Source organism: Pristiophorus japonicus, chromosome 1 (genome assembly GCF_044704955.1).
Source record: "Pristiophorus japonicus isolate sPriJap1 chromosome 1, sPriJap1.hap1, whole genome shotgun sequence".
Classification (NCBI taxonomy): domain Eukaryota; kingdom Metazoa; phylum Chordata; class Chondrichthyes; family Pristiophoridae; genus Pristiophorus; species Pristiophorus japonicus.
In genome coordinates this window covers 362,353,080-362,374,637 of record NC_091977.1, presented here as the reverse complement: position 1 = coordinate 362,374,637, position 21,558 = coordinate 362,353,080, and the positions used below count along the sequence as shown (strand labels likewise).

Sequence of the window (21,558 nt, the reverse complement as noted above, 5' to 3'; positions counted from 1 at the left end):
TTTGTGAACCGGTCCAACGCTAGGGACCACGGCAACAGCCCCGAGAGCAGGTTACGCGAGCCAACAAGGTTTTCACTGCCAGCACCGGCCACTGAGCCGCCACCAGACTGCAGGGACACAACCCAGCAGCTCTGGAACTAGATTGTCCTCATGCACTGGTCACCACATCGATAAGGCATCTAACATACTTGTCGCACCACAGAACCACACAAAAAAAAATGCAAAACCCACTTACCTGAACTTAAATGTACACGAATGTCAGGAGCCCCCACCATATCGATGTGGGAGGGGGAGGGAATGGAGTGGTTAAGAACACACAGACACAAACAGCAACCACCAGCACACTACTGCACCAACTACCCACTAAAGGTTGAGGTTGCCCGCCAGAAGTCAACCACACAATACCCACATAGAGCTAAGCCTAGAGCTCAGTCAATGCAGAGGTGACTTGCACTGAGGGTTTCGGGAGGGAGTGATGTCATGCATCTACATAACTACTGTTGGTACTATCACAAGATGTGCCACCAGAGGGCACCGCAGTGGGAGACTTGTACAGGTGTGCCTGGCCTAGTATAAAAGGCAGGCCACCAGGTGTGATCCTCACTCTGGAGTTAACTAATAAAGGACTACGGTCACTACAGTTCAAGTACAACACACTGCCTCGTGGAGTCATTGTTAGAGCATCTAACGACACAACAAACGGATGTGGATAATACTGTAGGTGTCAAGGCACCTGCATTTGTTGTCCCTGGATAAACTCTTGTCTGTATCTAGATTTTGCATTACTATCAGACCCCTGAAAGAGTTTCAGCCTCACCCACTTTATTTGCCGAATTATATAAATACTGTAGACAAGTATTGTCAAATATATTGCATTGCTAAGCAACAATACTGCAAGAAAGTATTACTAAAAAAATATAAAATATCACAATCCCGAGCAACAAAATCTAATTCAGGACACAAAAATGTGACCAAATATTAATGCTAACTAAAAAAACACTGAAGCGTACAATAAGGTTTGATAACTGTAACTTTCCATTAGGGATCTAGGGCTCAATATTCCCCAGTTATCTGCGCAGTTTTTTTTGGCCAAACTTAAAATATCCAAGTTTCCCCAAAGATTGTGCGCCAGCGTAACTCAGTTAGTTACGATTTTTTTAGGTTAGTTTCTTTTTGCGTCATAGGGGACCTGATGTCTGCGCCAGTGCTTCAGATTTATGCAAGTTTGGACAACTTACATTTTTCCGAGGACAGTGTATGTGGCCCCTCCCAAAAAAACTTCTGGGCAATTAAGAAAAACCAACGCGCATTAAAAAATCGGATCAGAAAGACACCATTGTTTTTAGGTGAAGTTTTGGAGGGCGTCAAGAAGACATTAAATATGCATCGCGAAGCTTAATTTTTTTCAAACTTAAAATGGAGAAAATGGGAGTCCAATGCAATTCTGTAATTTTAGATTTTTTTGCAAAGTGCCACACCGCTACCGAACGTCTCCTCACTGGGCTCAAGGGTCAGAGCCTCGGTTGGCAGAATCGTTACCTCGCCCGGGCACAGGGGCTCGGGGGTGCAGCTTCAAAAGAAGCCAGGGGGGATGGCCGGGGGTGGGGGGGGTGGGGGGCAGTGGAAGCTGAGCTGAAGGCATGAGAATCCTTACACTATGCAACAGCTTCAAAAGAAGCCAGAGGGGCGGGGGGGGGGGGGGCGTTTGCCGAGTCCCTGTGTCAGGGCGAGGGAGCGATTTTAAAGAATTGCGTTAGACTGTGTTGCCCCAAATGTCCTCACTTGAATGCCTAGCTTCCCGTTCTAAGCAAACCTATTGTGCATGTGCAGACCTCGGTGTGGTCCATACAGGGGCGTCGACCTTGGGGAGAGAGAGCAGAGAAGCTTTAACTCCTTGTCCTGCTGTTTTGAGCTTCTTGCAAAGGTACAATTTAATTATGAGGGCAATATTGACAATGCCATACCTCGTGAAAACCTTCTGCATGATGGTGCTGCGAAGGAGTCGATTGATTCGATATCGTCGCATGAAAAATCTTAGAGCACATAGAATGATGGGCAGGAGGCCTTACCTATGTCAGGTATATCGAGACAGGCATTCCTATATGCACCAGAGTGATGCAGACTGTGTGACAAGGCTGCGTTTCCGCAAAGAAGTTGTAATCGACATTTGTGAGTCAGTAAAAACAGACCTGCAACCTAGACGCGTCAGGAGGACTGCTTTGTCAGTTGAAGTGAAGGCTACAGTTGCACTTTCATTCTATGCATCTGGATCATTCCAAGCCACAATTGGTGATGTGTGTGCCATTTCTCAACATGCAACACGTATCTGCATTCGGCAGGTGACTGCTGCACTATATGCCCGGAGGAATGATGATATAAAGATCCCCATGACTGCCCAGGCAATGTGTGAAAGGGCTGTGGGTTTCTCCAGGATTGCTGGCTTCCCAAAGATACAGGGCTGCATTGATTGTACCCACATCGCCTTGCGAGCACTTTTGCAGGATTCCAAGATGTACAGGAACAGAAAAGACTTCCACTCCATTAATGTACAGCTATGTGTGATGACATGCATCATATCATCAGTTGATACGAGATACCCTGGGAGCACCCATGATGCATTCATCCTACACTAAAGTGCTATATCAGCCATGTTTCAACAGCAGCCAGAAGGGCAGAGCTGGCTGCTGGGAGACAAAGGATATGGCCCTGTCACCTGGCTCATGACATCCTTATGCGTAACCTGGACGGAAGCTGACCAGGAATACAACATGTCGCATATTGCAACACGCAACATCAGGGAGAGGACCTATTGGCATCTTGAAACAGCATTTATGATATCTGGACCATCTGGAGGCTACTTGCAATACTCCCCTGAAATTGTCGGTCAGTTCACTGTTGTGTGCTGCATGCTGCATAACTTAGCCATCATGAGGCAGCAGCAGCTGGTACTAGAAGACTCACCTGAGATGATAGTGACTGATGATGAGGAGGAAGATGCAGATGATGTGAAGGAGGAGGACGACGACGAAGCCATGCAACAACTTGAACCCGGAGCATGACAGTAGAGGAGGGCGGGCCGTCGTGCCCGTTTAACAATTGCTCGAGCCTTGCGCCAGCAGTTCATCCATGAACGCTTTGCTGCTTGAAGGCTCTGTGGCAACTATTCCAAATGGAACATGTTTACTGTTTGGACCTGTTCCGTAATGTTGTGTTGTGTTAATGGAACAAATAATCAAAACAATTCTTCTTAAGTTCAAAAAGTTGTGTTAATAATGGAACAAATAATGGAAATGATTCAGTTATAATTTAAAATATATTTTATTCAAAAGTTTAACACTTGTTTATATTTAACTTAACTTTAATAAAAATATTCTTGTATCAAACTTTAAAGTTTTCAGTTAAGATCATGTGCAAACTTTTAAACTTGAAAATTACATAACTTACAAAAAACTTTTAAATTGAGAACAGTTACAACACTAATAACAACAGCAGCAAAAAAAGGCTGCACCCATCTCTCCTCCACCTTATTCTAAGAACGCTCGCTGCACTTGGTCTTGTTGACTCCACCCCTGCCCGCAGGCGGTGGCGCAGAGTTTCTCGGGTTGGTACCAAGCTTATTCTTTCGAACAGCTTGGGTAATGCGCACTTCTTGATGGGGGGCGTGGGCAGGCGATAATGTGGAAGGCCCGGCTTGGGCCTCTTCAGAGACTGGTCTGGAGATTGGAGTGGGAGTGGCAGTTGATTCTGTCAATGGGCACGGGGTCTGGGCATGATCACTTATTGCAGCAGTTAACTCAGATATTCCCTCCATCATGTGCCCTGACAGTGTCTCAACTACCTTCAACATTCCATCCCTCATGTTCGCCGACAGTGTCTCAGCTACCTGTGACATTCCCTCCCTCATGTGCCCATTTCTCGTGAGAGTGCTGTTACTTCTCCCAACAGTCCCGATACCTCGTTGCCCACATGACTGATGGTGTCCAGGAGTGAACGTGTAAGTTCAGTGCTCTCCGCACTCATTGCCATCATCTGAACCACATCTGTTAGATCGTGCACCTCAGTGGAGTGCTGTCGAGCTCTCCTTCCCCTCCTCACCCTGGGTGTACCTCGCTGCACCCGGCTGGAATCCCCAGCTTTGGACTGTGAGAAACCATGGACTGTCCCAACACTCGTACCACTCAGGAAAGGGCCTGACACCTCAATGGGCAGCACCTGTACCTCCTCCAATGTGAGCACAACAGTGGGGGCTGCATCCATCTCCACACCCCCCCCCACCCCCCTGCCTCTTCCCCTCACCCTATGCTCTTGGTCTGGAAGGTGGGATTGGAAGATGTTCTCCACTTCAGGCTCGGCCGCGTCTGAATCTTTTTCTGTATCGGCTTCAGCCTCACCAGGGTTGGCCTCAAGTTTTGCAAAATATAACAGAACAGACAAATGGTTAGCAGCAGAGGAGGGGGTAGAGTGGGTGGCATGAGTAGGCACACACTTAGCAGGCTCATTTGAAGGACTGTGATGAATGATAGCACATTGCATCACCGAAGCGTAGCTGATGGAGACATCCCCGTGAACCGAAGCATAGCTAGCCCGCGAAGTACTTAACATTTAGCAAAGCCAGACTGTGGAATTTGCAGGACTTACACTCTCCGCTGAGTGTGGGCCCAGCTTGTGTAGTGGTGATTGCTTTTCTCCAGACAGGACCCATCGAAGCAGCGACCCTCTCTTCCAAGGGTGTCAGTGGGTGCAGATTTTCCGGGTCTCCTCCTGTTCAAGTTCTTTCCCATTTGTTGTGTGCCACCTTCCTCTGCAAAGATGAAAATATAACTTTTTAGTGAACGTATCTTTCTGCTGGGTTGGACATATTCAGATGGTCACATTTACAATTGTAATTGCATTGAATAAATTAAAATATTACTTACACTAACTACTTGACCAAGGTCCTGCCACTTCTTTTTGCACTGGCCTCCAGACCTCGGGGTGGTCACCATTGCACAGTAATCTTCTGCAAGTTAGTTCCAGCATTTCTTCATTTCCTTTGGTGAAATTTTTATGTGACGTCTGCTGGTGTCCAAGCTCATGCCAGTTGGCCTCGATTACAATAACTAGTGCCTCCACTTCATCCTGTGAGAAATTCTTGGTGCTCGTACCACATTGCATATTGTATTGCAGCTCCAATTTTTCCACTGAGAATTAAAGTTCTCACACACAACTGGCTCTTTAAAAATGGCCGAATGCAGACTGGGAGCTATATTGGGCATTCGTGCCCATAGCAGTCACGTCAAAAACGTCATTTTTTTTCCTGTGCAAAAGCAGGGGGGGGAGGGGGGGGGCATTTTGTTTTCGGCACAGACATTAGGCTACATCCCCCGAAGCAAAAGGACAGGCTGCGCAGTGCCAATTTCAAAAAATAGAACTGGGAAACTTGCTAGTTATTTTTTTGGAGTAGTCAGGGCCCAAAAAAACGGGTGTAACTCTTGCAATACGCCAAAAAAAAGACATTGGGGAAAATTGAGCCCCTAACTTCAGAAGGCCAAGACAATTCCCGCATCTACAGCACAGCCAATGGCAAGGTTCAATACATCTTTGCCATAAAATAACTGCCACATTTTGAGTGCACAGGCCTATTGGGCCAATTTTACAGCTGCCTCTCACTACTAGGGAGACAATAATCTGGAGCATGAATAAGCTGCATCACCCTGATGGCAGCCATAATATTGGGTGTCGAATTTGCGAGCGTGTTTTGCCAATCATCTGCTGTAACTTTGTCAGAAGATCCGTGAAAACCCAGGACAAAATGTCATAAGCGCCTTTTGCGCTATTTCTCTGGGGTTTGCATGGATCTTCCGCTGAAGTTACAGCAGACGATAGGAAGCACCCCCATGGAAATTCTACCCCATTCTTTTCAAAGATGACGACTCTTTGGTACTCCCAAGTATTGACTTGGCCTGAAAAATCTCTAAATCCATCATCCATTTTTCATTGCTTTGGTATTGGTTTTGCATTTTTCCTGTATTTAGATAGTGTGGGCATTAGCAAATTATAGAAAAAGCAAGTATTTTGCTGATGTGAGTGATTACTTGCAGTCCAGTGTCATCCCTGCCTCTGAGAATTGTTAATGCAAATTGTGGTACTCGTGTAGAAAATTGCACTGTATGGACTAAGTGCAACACTTTACACCAAATCACTTGTCTTATCGAAACGTAATCAAAAATATATTTTCTGACTATAGTGAAAAAGTGCTTCAGTTTCAGTGACTTTTTGGACAACCTCAGACGCTAACCTTTAAATGCCGAACAGAAAATCTCATCTTCAGTTGTGGCTGCTAGCTTAATTTGCTTTATTCAGCTATCAATCATAATGTAATTATCTGGGTGATAATTATGTTTGAAGCAAACATGCATAACAGATTAGCAATTAGTGGAAAACTATCTTGCTAATTGACTACATCTTGACTCAGTGGGTCATCAAATGGAGTTGGATAATTTTGAAAATTTTAGAAACAGTATTTAGCAGTAAATAATAAAAATCCAGTAAAGAAATGCAATTCATGGAGTACAGTCTCACTTTGAATTGTATGTTTGCAATCATTGACTGAGCTAATTGGGCCTAAATTAATTTAGAAATCATTTGTGCCAGTTTGTCTCCTTTGGTAACACTTGTGCTGCTGGATTTACAGATTTGTGGGGTTCAAATTCCACATTAACAGTTGAGTGCATAATCAAAACAGACACTCCAATACCATCCTTCAGCTTAAATTTTAAATTAAGGTGCTGTTAAAGTGTTATTTAGCTAGGCACTGTTTGAGAAAGAGTTGAGAGTTCTCCTAGTATTCTGGCTAACCTTACTCCCTCAACCAACACCATCAAAAAACCTGTACTGGGCATTACTCCTTATGGTATTGTTGTAGGTTAAGGAATTATCGACATATTGTATGTAAAACTATGATAGGAAAATGAATCTTAGATTTTGAAGGAATACATAGAACAGTTTATGTGTTTAACTCAAAAGAATATGGAACACCCATAAAATGAAACCTGTAGAAACAAACACATTTCGAGAGGCAGAGATAACACATTCAGAGAAAGTTCACTAGGTTGATTCCGGGGATGAGAGGGTTGACTTATGAGGAAATGTTGAGTAGGTTGGGCCTCTACTTATTGCAATTCAGAAGAATGAGAGGTGATCTTATCAAAATGTATAAGATTATGAGGGGGCTTGACAAGCTGGATGCAAAGAGGATGTGTCCACTGATGGGGGAGACTAGAACTAGAGGGCATGATCTTAGAAAAAGGGGCTGGCCATTTAAAACAGAGATGAAGAGGAATTTCTTCTCTCAGAGGGTTGTAACTCTCTGGAATTCGCTGCCTCAGAGAGCTGTGTGTGGAAGCTGGGTCATTGAAAAAATTTAAGACAGAAATAGACAATAAGGGGATAAGGGGTTAGGTGGAGCAGGTGGGGAAGTGGAGCTGAGTCCATGATCAGTTCAGCCATGATCTTATTGAATGGTGGAGCAGGTTCGAGGGGCCGTATGGCCTACTCCTGTTCCTATTTCTTATGTTCTTATGTTCTTAAAGAAGTCAAGCAGGGAACCAAATTTTCGGGAAGATGCTCGGGAATCAGCTCACACAGCAGGCAGTATGATATGGGTTAGCAAATTTTTCTGTGCTTTGTGAATTGAATGTTTTCTCCATTATTTGTCTTTGCCTTACATCTGTATTATTTGTGGCAGTTAACTTATCATTTCAAAGATTGTAGAGACATCTGTGTTATTGTCACGGGCAGCGTTTTCGATCATTGTCACTTCAAAAGATTCGTTATGGGCCGGCCCACTAAAATCTGTATAAAGACCGGCCCGACTTTTAGGTTTTTGAAGAGTCGGTCTTGGGCAACTATGAACAGACCTTCCCCTGCATTTGCCGGAATAAATCATTTTGAACCTATCTCTTTGAGTCTGTCTATATCGAGAGCGTCGATCCATTATCTCAGTGGATCCGCTAGGGACAAAGCGAGATTGCTCCTCAACATTTGACGTAGTCGGCAGGATCTACAGCACCCGAGTGTGGCCAGCAAAGGCGAACCAAAAGGGGTGAGTATTTTAAGTCTCCACCTAATAGTTAGGGTTCAACCCAACCCGGTAACACCAAGGTATCCGATCGAATTTAAGACAGAGCCAGGAGAAGATGCGATCAGGGTCGGAAAAGTACTTGTAAAGCTATGTATCTATAGAGTGAGTTAAAGAGTCAAATCTATTAAAGAGCAGAAACACAAGTTGCGCAGAGCCACCCGAAAGCAGTGGTAGGGAGGAAACCTGCTTGGCTTACGATTTAAAAGGGATGGCCAAAACAACCATAGAGTAGGGACACAGGGGAGGGGCAGGGGGGTCGATTACTAAGTTCTTAGCCGATGGATGAAATAACCATCGAGAATCCAGGGGGGCCGATTACTAAGTTCTTAGCTGAGAGAGGATTTATCAATTTGAACATTTAAAAGCACCATTTGCTTTAGTGTCCCTTTGTAAAAAGCCTGCATACATTTCTCAGAGCTACAAGCTAAGGGAAGCTCCGCCCGCTTTTTCTCTGTGTATAAAATGTGTGAAGTTTGTTAAAAACAAAAACTAATTCAGTATTTTTATCGTTCATTTTTGCTAGGAAAAATAAAAAGTTGCCGTTTGGTTGTTTGGGAAATTTTATTCTAGATTACGGGAAAATTTCTAGTTCAGTAAAAGAAATTTAAATTTCGGGTTTGGAAACCTTTATAAAATGCTAGAAAGTTTTGAGGCAATCTAAATGCCATATTCTCCGATGAGAGACAGTGATTGCGAGCACATGTCTCTCACATCAGGGAAGGTTTTTAAAAAAAAAAGAATCACACAAAGTCACGTAATGACATCATGCCTTCTTACAAAGCTGCAAACGAGTTACCCTTTCCGCTGACAGCTGTTTTATTTAGTTCACTAAGCAACTCTAGCATCGCTGCATGAAATTTTACAAAAGTACATTATTATTAATTTATGTTCTTAATTTGAAACCAGACGACCCATCCACTGAACAAAGAAAATAGTGGGAGTCGGAAAAGAAAGCTGGAGGAAAATAAAAGGCTAAAAGACGAGGTAGTCAGTTTCGAGAAAGAGAGGCAGGACACATGAAAAGAAACAACTGCCAGCAGCCCCCATTAATTAGAAACAGGGGGGAGGGTAGGACACCTGAAGTCTGGTATAACTGCAACAGGCTCCCAAAACATGTGGTGTGAAAGTTTGCTCTTTGAAATTCAAAAGTTAAGGGTCAAAGTTAGTTGCTATGGTGATCGTTTTAAAAAAAAGGGAGGAATTTTTTTAAAAAGAGATGTTCAGTGGGAATTCAAATAATGAATTGTAGGCATATAGCAGAGGAAAGTGCTAAAAGCTATAGGGAGCAACAGATTATAAAACAAATATTAAATGGTACGACACTGAAAAGTGTAGAGGAACAAAGGACTTTGGAGTGCAGGTTCACAGGTCACTGAAAGTAGCAGGCCAGATAGATAAGGTGATTAAGAAGGCATTTGGAATACTTGGATGTATTAGTCAAGACATGGAATACAGGAGCAGGGATATCATGCTTGAACGGTAGAGAACTCGAGATAGGTTACAAATGGTGTGCGATTCTGTTCATCACAAGGCAGGAAAGATGTGATTGAACTGGAAAGGGTGGGGAGGTGACTGGAGAATTTTGGCTGTGGCTCCTCCCCTTTTTCCAAGTGACATCGAGTAGTTTGGGATCGAAGTTATTGAGGTTAATTAACCTACTACAAAACCAAACTTTTAAAATTCTCTGCTATTATGTGCAAAGTTGCTTTTCTGAATGTTTATTTTGAGAATAAAAACACAGAGACTTTACAAAAGTAAAATTTTTAACTGGAGAGTTTAAACTGAAAAAGGCTGTCGGCTGAAGTCGACATTGATTGATGGTGTCTGTGTTTGTCAGCTTTCAAAATTAAGGAAATTAACTCTTTCACAGGCAGCTGTGAACTCTGTTTTAACTCAGAGGGTGATACCTTTTGAATATTTGAAATCTTCTTAATTTAAAGAGAATTATCAGAGATTCTCTGTTTCTTTTGTTTGAAGTCGATGATTATCGAGAAGCCCATAAAGGTAGGAATGGGACAGCAGTTAAGGCCAACAGGACCGTGGGAAAACCTACAAATAGATTTTACTGGATCCCTCCCGAATTCTAGGGAAACAACATATTGTCCAGTGGTGAGTGATCAATTTACATGATGGGTGGAAGCATTTGCCACAAGGGGTTGCACCACTACCACCGTAGCAAGAATATTTACAGAAGAAATAATCCCTCGCTGGAGTGTTCCCCTCCAGCTAGATTCGGATCAGGGGACACACTTCACCGGGAAGTTAATCCAACATATGTGCGCCTTGCTAGGGATTAAGCAACAATTCCACATCCCATACCACCCACAAAGCTCAGGGATGGTGGAAAGAATGAACCGAACTCTTAAATTGTCCTTAGCTAAAGCTATAGAGGAGACCGGGAAGGGATGGGCAGATCTGCTCCCTGGTATTCTAATGAGACTTAGGACCACTCCGAATAGAACGACAGGATTGATTCCCTTCAAATTGATGACGAGTAGAGCTATGAGATTACCTGAGGGAATAATGACAGGAGGGGAGGATGTAGGACCGGCAAGGGACAGAGTCAGGAGGTTTATTAAACAATTATGCGAGCAATTGTATACTTTAAAACAAGAAGTGCGGGATCAACAAATAATTAAGGATATTAAACAGGATGCAGATAAGCAACAGGGAAACACCCCTGGGGTGGGTGAGAATGTGATGGTTAAGATAACCCCTGAAAAAACAATGCAAATAAGTTGGCAGGCGGGGACGCAGGATGAGCCTCATGAAGGATGGGGGCGGCGGCGGGGCGGGGGGGGAAGCCCGTGGCAGTACAGGCGTAAACTTTTCTTGTGGGACCTGGCACTCCTACTCCTTCTGACCCCACAAGGAAAGGCAACAAATAGCAAAAAGACTTAGGGGGAGGAATTGAGTACATCTGCGATGCCCGTCTGCGCCCCCAGGGAGCGCTAATGGGGCACAAATTAGTTTGCGACCAGGCGCGGCACCGCTAATGACTCCCGCTAAATTTGGCAGGAGTTTAGCGGTGGCGTTATTGCATTATGCCCTGATCTCCTAAGCCTGGAGATTGTGACGTCATCGCCATGTGCATTGCCCCGTTAACGCCCTGGCCCCCTAAATTGGGTTTCGGCCACTGAAACAGCGCAAGGCGATAACAACGACTGCTTCAGGGGACGCGTATCGGGTGGCTGGCTGCTACCGGGATGAAAATTAAAGAGGTGGCTGGCTGCTGTGGGAAAAAAATCTACGCTTTTCATTGCTGCTCCGGTCACAGTTTGTTCGCGGCGTTGATGCCGAGATCGCTCAGCCTGGGACTCTGCTTGAGGTTGCAGCAACCTTGCTCCCCAGTGATCCAGTAGGTGGCTTCTTCTTTGGCAGAGTATGTACCTTGGGTCATTCCCTATAATTGAGGGAAGAGCCCCTCGTATGCAGCAGCGTTACTCGACCAAGTGTGTAGCGCTGCTTAGGCGGACGCCCCGTTAGCGCCCCAGGAAGGAAGTGGAGCGCTTAGCATTCCACTTCCTTCCGGGGGCGATAACCCAAATTTAGTGATGTGGGCGCTAATGAATTTCTAGGCCTTAGCTTTTTAGGCCTCGTTTGACTGCGACACCTCTTCACGTTGAATGACCTGGTGGGAAAGCCACAATGGCCACCCCGCACAGGCCTGTGGCGATCGGGCCCCAAAGGGCGGCTTAAAATTGGAACTTGTGGGATCAGTGTGGGACATCGGTTGGTAAGTCCCACAATTGATTTTAACACCCCACCCACCCATTGGTTTCTTCCAGGTGGGCAAGGTTAAAATTTCATCTTCAAATTTTAACCCATGTCTCCTGGTGCACGCTCTTAAATATGATTTCACAGTGCAAGATACCCTCTGGTACCTAACCCAAGAGGTCATTCTTCGTGCTTGAACCTAGAAAGTGAGTGAATGCAGGCTACTTATGCTGTTCTTACCCAACTCCCAGAAAACCTAACAAGAGTTATTAGATTCCAGTGATAAACAGAAACAATGGCTGATTTTCTCCTCCTTACTCAGAGCTGCTGATTGCAGTTATAGCACACCTACTATGTGGTAACCTGAAATCACTTACCTCAGTGTGGACTTTCCTGGTCTGTATGGCTCAACTATTTGTTGCCATCAACACGTGAGCCTTGGTGAAGCTGATAATATAACTTTAACACCAGAAAAGTACATTATTTTGAAGAATAAAAAATAATTACCTAATGAATGTCAAAGATATGATGTAGTCATTATTAACTGTGATAGTCCAGTCACACTCTTTGCCATGTGGATATGGATGTGGGTAACTTGGCGACAGAATAAATCCGGAAGAACTAGTCAGGTTGCCTCCACATGGTGCTGAAAAATAAGATAAATCTTCACTTGTACTAAATTGATGAAAATTTCAATACAAAATCACAACTGACATTCAAATTGCATTGTGATGAGCGGATGCTTATTTCAAATTTCACAATGCAAATAGATTGTATTCTGATGCAAATCTTTCAATCTTTTGTTCCTTCTCCATTCCATTTTCTAAGTAACTTTTTTCTTTGCCATGAACTTTGAAGGTAAGGATCAGAGTCTTTGCAAGGGCACTTTTTGAAATAGTGCATGTAGTGCAACCTATGCACCACATGATACTCCAGGAAAGGGTAGAGTATTGCAGTCATATCAGATAAACTTAAAAATTTCTTACACCAGTTCCAAAAAGGGACATTGTGTGTGCTTTAAAAAAAAGGTGCTCTCATCCTACTAATTATTTTATGCTTGTGATGCACCATTTGAGGGAGGTTTCCACTCTGATCCATATACTGAATCCAGGGGCAATGAAGGATATTATCCATCAGTTATTTTCAGGACTAATTGGATAGCTCTTTCAAAGAGCTGGCACAGGTACGATGGGCTGAATGGCCTTCATCTGTGCTGTATCATTCTGTGATTCTATGGTAACAAGAGAAAGCTGCAAGAAAATATCAAATTATACGAAATGTACATTTATAAAAGCATACAATTTGGACTTGAAAATATGTTATTATTTATGTACATTACTAGTACATGCTGTCATCCTCATTCGAGGGACCGCCTATGATGAGCTAGTGACAAATCAAGTAGAGTTAATTGCACTGCCAAAACAAGTAATATACAGTAGGTGATAATTAGAATTCCTTTGACATAAAGAGACAAGCAAAGCCTCAGTGACCAAGTGAAATCACATTACAATCTCTGTATTGCTAATATTTTGCTGCAGTGAAATGGCATAGAAACTGAAAATACAACAACAAATGTTGGCTTTAATATATTTGAGCTTTAAGATATGTAATCTATCTGCAGTGCATCTGAAACCACTTGTCTTGCTAATGTATTGCAAAAGAAATAATAAATCAAGGTTTAGTGTTCCATTAAAATGAACTCGGTTATTTTTAGTTTGGTGTGGAAAAAAAAATCTAAAAATATTATTTGCACATCCACACAACAGTATACTTGATAAACATCAATTAATGTTAATATTGAAGATAACAGTCAGTTGAGTATTTATTGTTTTGTAGGTTTTAGAATTCTACTGTATATATTTTTTTATTACTTCCCTGAGCTAAAACAGACCCAAACATAACTGAATAACACAATTATCACTGTAATGAGTTTTTGAATTCACTGTTCATCGTATTTCCAACACGCAATCAATCAGTCATAATAGTGAACTGTCTTAATGCCAAAGATAAAGGATTGTTGTTTTATACAACCTACTATCCACTTGTGAATGGCAGGATGCCACAAAATGAAAGAAAGAAAGACTTGTATTTCTATCGCGACTTTCATGACCACTGGACATCCCAAAGCACTTTACAGCCAAAGAAGTAATTTTGAAGTGTAATCACTGTTGTATTGTAGGAAACGCAGCAGCCAATTTGTACACAGCTAGCTCCCACCAACAGCAATATGATAATGACCAAATAATCTGTTTTTGTTATGTTGATTGAGGGATTAATATTGGCCAAGACACTGGGGATAACTCCCCTGCTCTTCATCGAAATAATGCCATGTTTTTTTTTTCCATCCACCTGAGAGAGCAGACGGGACCTCAGTTTAATGTTTCATCCGAAAGATGGCATCTCCGACGGTGTAACATTCCCTCAGTATGGCTCTGGAGTGTCAGCTCAGAATTTTGTGCTCAGGTCTCTGGAGTGGGACTTGAACCCACAACCTTCTGACCCAGAGATGAGAGTGCTACCCACTGAATCACTAGTTTATCGACTTCTTCCTCTGGGGACTTCAACGTGTGTTTTTATTTTCTTTGTCTACAATCCTATTTAAGAAGAATCGTGATTCTCACTATAGGAGAGCATCCAAATCCACCCTTTTTAAAATTTAAACCACCAAATAACCCGCAGTGTTTTTCATGGTAAATCAAATAATATGCTGTTTTATGACAACAGGTACACTCTACCATGAACTTCGAAAGCTGTAGGGAGGGGGAAGGGAATCCCAGCCTAAGTGCTGAGATGCTCCCAATTGGGTCCTTTCCCACATACCCCGTGAAGGTTTGTGGAATTGGATGCGAACCTCTGTTTTACAGGTCAATGGTGGGCGGGTGAAGCATTGGAGATGTATCTGGGGAACCTGCTATAGGAAATAGCTCAGAAAATCTGGTGGAGGTTCTCACCCCACCATTTTCAAAACAAAAGGACACTGCCTATTAATAATGAAAACATATGACGGACTAGAAAATCGGTAATTTTTTTAATCTTGAAAAATTAGCGCCAATGATTCTCAGCTTCCCCTAAATTGGCTGTTAGAGCGCTACAGGGGTTCTACCAGCAGAGCAATAATACATTTCAGGTGCAATGCGATTGGGAATGATCATTCACACTGGCTTCTTCCAGCTCTTAAAGGGAAATTTCCATCATTGTGCAGATCCTCATTATCAGGATTTGCTGGCTGTGAAGGTGGCCTGCAACCAACTCAATCCCCTGAGCGTAATGGCTGATCCCACTCACAGGGAGAGAGCTCGTTGTTTCACGGACGAGGCATTGGTCACGGGAGTGGAGAGAAGGAGGGCAGTGCTGTTCCCGGACACTGGAAGGAGGCTATTGCCCCAACTCTTCAGGGGAATGTGGAGGGAAATGGCCCAGGAGATCTCCGCCAGTAGTATGGTCAGTTTGTTCATCCTGCACAAACCGGCACACCCCCACCACTCACCCACCAAGCATGTTCACCTACTCAAACTCGCATCCACATCTCACACCTTGCCTACAATTATAGCTATTCAACTATGGCATGCATATCTCCCGAACACATAGCTGAACTCTGACTCACACACCTTAGTTTCTCTTGCAGGCCAAGATGGCCCACGATAGGAGAGAACAGCAGAGAACAGGCAGAGGTGATGCACAGTTCCAGCAGCATTCAGACCTTGTGGAGCGAGAGCGCCAACTCATTGGGCAGCAGGTGATGGGTGCTGAGGCCGTTGATGACGGCGACCCGTTGGAGACAACAACAATATCTTCATCGCCTCTCCTTTGCTCATCCCACTTCCTTCTATCACCACAAGTCTTTCTCACTTTCTAGCTCCTGATAATGTCTGCATTTCTTCCTCCATTCCTGCTCCTTGCCCTCATCTTAACGTGAATCTTGTGCCTTTATGCTTTCAGATAATCAGCAACCAGATGACTAACCTGTCACTGAGCCTCACACTGAGGTGAGGAAGGAGAAGAGGAGGAGGACCCAAGCACCGCGTCACTGCATTGCGCACCCACGGGCACCACCTCAGATACTGGCACTATGCAATCTTTAGATGTAAGCTTAGTAGAGGGGTCTGCACTGGTTGATGTATCAGGGACGAATGTGCTACAGCAAGGCCAGGGGGAAAGGATAGCTCAGGAGCCAGCTCCCTGGAGGGCGAGTTCACGCATGAGTTCTGCTGCATAGGACTCAGATGCAGACCTTGATGGGGAGACACTCACAAGAAGGGTAATGGCCATGCGCTCCGAGATGATAGGTGGAATAGCAAAGGTGTCCGAAAGCCTCTCAGCAATGGTAAGGAGCTTGGAGGAGTCCGCCTCCAACATTGCACAGAGCTTTGTGCACACCATGGAGCCCATCACTTCCACTCTGCAGAGGATGGTGGACTCCCAGAGAAGCCATGTGGATCCAGACCTCATGACACGTGTCATGGGCGATGTGACAGCTTCCAGTGCAGCACAGGTGGAAACCACGTGCTAGTGCTCGTGCTGTAATGGCGACAATGGTTGCTGGCATTGAGTCTCAGACAGCTCTCATGCAGTGTCAGCTGGAGGCCACGCAAGCTCTGACTGCTGCCATCATCGCTGGATCCACCACAGTCCACTGGGGATCTCACGGTGTTGCAGCAGGCCACCAATTTATGCTCCAGCAGATTGGGAGGGATGCTGAAGGAGTAGCAGTAAGTCAGTGGAGCAGGAACCTGCAATCCTCTTTCAGGATGACAGCATTCCTGATCCCATCTCTGCCACTCCGCCATTGCACTTGTCGCAGCCTATCATCCAGCCAGCCCAGACTGCCGCCACCCATCCTAAGGTAACGCAGTGTAGAGCTGGGCCTTCTTGGCCTAAAGCTGGTTGAGGGCGTCCTGAAAGGCCAACTGTAGTCTTTGGTACCGACACTCAACAGCCTTCCACCAGCCCTGCTGCAGCCACTGGGAGGCACTGTGTAGGAACAGTAGGTTATAAAAAGGCATTGTAAAGAGGGGAAGTAAGGGTTTGCACAAGGGTGATTTGTTGTTGTGTCTATGTGGTTACTGAATTTGGATACATTTATTGTTGGAATGTTGCAGATTTGGTGCTGTGTTTCATTTCAGCTTTGGGGTGTGGTATGGAATGAGAAATTGATGAAATTATGGGGACGTGCTAAGCAACCGGAAGTGGCCTCGAATTCATTGGAACCAAAGTCTGATGAGATGGTCATAGACTGGCGTTCCACAAGGCTAATTGAGTGGCTGCTTCCTCAGTCGCTACTATTCGTGCTCCTGTTCCTCCTCCTCCTTTCCCTCTTCCTCCTCCTGAGGTGGTGCGGCTATGCCTGGCGGCAATGGCTGTGCCCTCATGATGGCCAAGTTGTGTAGAATGCAGCAGACGACCACAAAAAGGGACACCTGCTCAGTCGAATACTGCAGGACTCCTCCTGAGCGCCCAAGGCAGTGGAACTGTTGCTTGAGTACTCCGATGATCTGCTCAATGATGTTCCTGGTGGCAGCATGGCTCTCATTATATGAGTGCTGGGCAGGAGTGTTGGGGTTGCGGAGGGGAGCCATGAGTGAGGTGGAGATGGATAGCCATTGTCTCCGACCAGCCTTCCGCGAGTTTGATGTGGTGGCTGGAACAGAGCTGGCACACTGGTCTTGCACAAGATGAAGGCATCGTGGCTGCTGCCAGGATAGTGGGCATTGACGGTGAGGATTCACTGTATGCGGTCACACATCAACTGCCCATTAAGTAAGTGGTAGCCTTTGCGGTTACGGAATACCTCAGGATTGTTATGCGATGCCCGCAAATCGAAGTGGGTGCAGTCAATGGTGCCCTGCGCCGTGGGGAAGCCCTCTATCCTGGCAAAGCCACTTGCACGCTCGTGCTGCTTCTCTCCGGTGATGGGGAAGGAAATGTACATCCTTCTCCTTCTGTAGAGAGCATCTGTGACCTCACGGATGCAGCAATGCACCGTGAACTACGATATGTTAGATATGTCTTCTGTTGCACACTGGAAGGTTCCGCTGGCGTAGAAATTGAGGGCGACGGTGACCTTGACTGCCACTGAGAGAGCTGTGGTGACCCTGGTCTGAGGCTGGAGGTCTGGTTGCAGAAGGTGATAGAGCTCTGTGGCCACGTCCTTGGTGAGACGGAGCCTTCTAAGACACTGTTCCTCAGTGAAATTGATGTAGGAGAACTGCTGCCGGAATACCCTGGGAGGGTAAGGCCTCGTGTTGAGAGCCCTGTTGGCCCTCCTCCCTCAGGCCACATTTAGCTGTCTTTCTCTCTGCCTCCGCAGCCTCTGACATTGATGCTGAAGGGCGAGGTCCAGTGCCAGTACAGCCCCCATTAACGTATGTTGCACTTTTAAATCATACCTAAATGAAAGTGAATCACTTTTCTGAGGCAGAAGACTCCTGAAAGTAAAAAACACTGCAATCGCTCAAAACGCCCGTTTGCCTTTGTCAAACTCACAAGGCAGCATTCTTTGCCGACTTAAAAAAAATGGATGTTGATGCCTTTAAATACCACTCCTCCAGCGGCCATCTGACTGCAAAACGCATCCTCTTCCTGCCGTTGTTAATGGCAGGTGATTAGGCAGGACGCAAGAGGGAATTTCTGATCCGGGGAGGTCACGGGGTGCTAGGGACCGAGGCGGTAAGTTTAGCACCAGCACAAAACCGGCGGGAAAGTTCGCGGGTGTCGTTCAATTCGCTTCACCTGGTTGCAAATCCATTTGTGTCGCATCATCGTCCCCTGGAGACGCTAACGGGAAGCGCAAAGGAGGCCAATTTCTCCCCCATAGATTTTTGATTCTGACCTGGACCCTCATGTGTGGCCCAACTTGGCTCTTTGGTGGGCTGATATGCCTGGTCTGAGCAAACGTACCGCCATACGTACATAGAATTTACATGGAAAGTACAACACAGAAACAGGCAGATCATTCCAAACACATGAACAGCATTCCTAATCCCAGGTACACAGACTGTTCCCAAATCCCTTCATTCCACTTTCCCGCAACCATCTATCTAACCTATTCTTAAATGTTGAGATGGGGCTGGAGTTTAAGGAAGAAGGTGGGTTGGGGGCTCCGACGTGGTCCAGAAACCCGGGAGACCGGCTTTCCCGCAGTCCCTGCTGACTTTAGCGGTAGGGCCTGATTTGCATCCAAGGCTTGGATGCCTCTGATGATGGTGGGGGGTGGGAGGGGAGAGAGTGCCGATAAAAGATTGGGGACATGAGGGATGGCTGTAGGGGACAGGGAGCAGAGAAGATCAGGGACATCAAGAGACCTGGGGGTAGGGGGAGGGGAGGGGAGAAGATTAGGGACAGCGAGGGACCTGGGGGGGATGGGATGGGAGATGATCAGGACAGTGAGGGAACTGGGGGTGGGGGGAGGGTGGAGGGCAGAAGATCGGGACAGTGAGTGACCTGGGGGTGGGGGAGGGGAGAAGATCGAGACATTGAGGAAACTGGGGGTGGGGGAGGGGGAGGAGAAGATCAGGGACAGTGAGGGACCTGGGGGTGGGGGAGGGGAGAAGATCTGGACAGTGAGGGAACTGGGGGTGGGGAAGGGGGATGAGAAGATCAGGGACAGTGAGGGACCTGGGGGTGGGGGAGGGGAGGGGAGAAGATCGGGACAGCGATGCACTGGGGGTGGGGGAGGGGAGAAGATCTGGACAGTGAGGGAACTGGGGTTGGGGGAGGGGAGGGGAGAAAATCGGGACAGTGAGGGAACTGTGAGTGGGGAAGGGGGAGGAGACGATCGGGACAGCGAGAGACCTGGGGGGCGGGGGGGGGGGGGCGGGGCAGGGAGGAGAAGATCTGGATTTTAAGTCCATTGGTCTTAGAGGTTTTTAATGGAGATTAAAACTGAGGGAAGCCTGGCCCCATCTATGAGGAGAGGTATCATAAGCTTAGCTTATAAAAATAAAGTAGAAGGGATCTGAAGAATTAGAGGCCCATCACATTATTAAATGTGAATTATAAGATCTTGATGAGACTTATGACAAATCGCATGAAGGAGGTGCTGCCACAGATAGTTTCGACCTCTCAGTCCTATGGAGTCATAGGCCGGGACATCGCTGATTCTGTGGTCTCAATCCGAGATGCGATAGAACTCATGGAAGAGAGTTGGAGGGAAGCTTATGTACTAAAGATGGATCAAGAAAAAACCTTTGATAGAGTTTTTATTGATGGTTTTGGAAGCATTTGGTTTTGGGAAAAACTTCATTGAGTAGATAAGGATATTTATTCAAACACATTTAGCTGTGTTAAATGTAATGTTTTTTTTATCCAAGTATTTTCCAATACAGAGATCAGTGAGATAGGATTGTTACCTGTCCTCAATGTCATACACATTGGTCGCAGAATCATTAGGTTACATGATGCGAAAGGAACAGTGTAGTCGGGATAGCAATTCCCAGTTCCGGGCAGGTGTCGGTGATGTACCAATATGCAGATGACACGACCTTAACATTGAGAGATGGTGAGTCAGTGAGGAAAGCTATGGGAGTAGTGGAAGAGTATTGTAGAGCTTCAGGAGCCAGAGTAAATTATAGTAAGTCCCTTTGCCTAGTTGTTGGAAGGAGTAGGGGGAAGTGGTTGGAGGAAAGCCCTTTCAAGGTGGTGGAGATTTTAGAAATTCTGTGGGTGCATGTAGGGTGCAAGAAGGATAGGGATGAAGCGGATCGACTAAATAGGGAACTGAAGGATATGAAAATTAAAAAGATATGGGGAAGGTGGGAAAAAAGGTGGTTGAAAGTGCAAGGAAGAGCTACAGTGGTGTCAGCTCTCCTGCTATCTAAACTATGGTACTTATTGACGGTGGAGGATATTCATGAGTGGCCAGAAAAGTCTATCGGAGAGGCTAATGTAAAGTTTTTATTGGTAGGAAAACCAGCCTTGGTTGCTTACAGTACCAAAATTGGACAGCAAAATCAGGGGGGACTCAATTTCCCAGATATTAATTTGAAGAAAAAATCTTTTCGAATTAAATGAGTGAAGAGATTTCTTCAGAAGTCAAATGCAAGTTTTTGGAAGAGTTGTTTCCAGCATTTTTTTTAAATGAAGTGGGATAGGAGGACAGGGAGTATGTATATTGAATACAACAATATGTTTTTGAAATCGATTAAACTACCCCCTAGGTTTTATAAAGGGGTTGTAGACACTTGGGCACAATTTTTTAAAAGTGTGCAGTTTATGCCCAAAGATGCTGAGGAATTTTTAGAACAGCCCTTATTTTTGAACAGATGGGTCAACATTGAAGGAGAGGTATTATTTAATCAAGCTTTTATAAAAGCTGGTATTCTATATGTGAAAGATATATTATATGAGGTAATTTCAGGTTGGTTGCTGGAAGCGATAGTGAGGGACATGATTTGGGAGGAGGATCAGGAGGTAGAGGAAAAAGCAATTACGATCATGTATGAGAAGATTGTGAGGGCAATGCCACAGGATTGGATGGAAGAAATAAATACGTAAGTCTCCAAAGGAGGTATAATGAATGCGTCCAGCTTTTCCAAGCTTTCTGCTGGAGAAAGGGGAGGAGTTGGTCCAAGTTGACAACTGTAATACTTGAGATTTCTATGGGGCATTTAGAGAATGGAGATTTAAGACACCTGTCAGGAGTTTTGGCAGATTATATACCCACAGCTGGACTTCAACAGGATTTGGAAGTGAGTGTGGGCGAATTCTAAATGTCCGGAGTG

General features: G+C 45.2%; 1 protein-coding gene across 1 annotated transcript in view; it reads right to left on the bottom strand.

Moving 5' to 3' along the window:
* The window catches only part of csmd3b (CUB and Sushi multiple domains 3b), a 3,002,015-nt gene that overhangs the window by 442,495 nt on the left and 2,537,962 nt on the right, over positions 1-21,558 (bottom strand). The window contains exon 28 of the mRNA XM_070874966.1: positions 12,347-12,485. Within this exon, the coding sequence (XP_070731067.1) occupies positions 12,347-12,485 (139 nt within the window). The remainder of the gene's footprint in view (positions 1-12,346; positions 12,486-21,558) is intronic.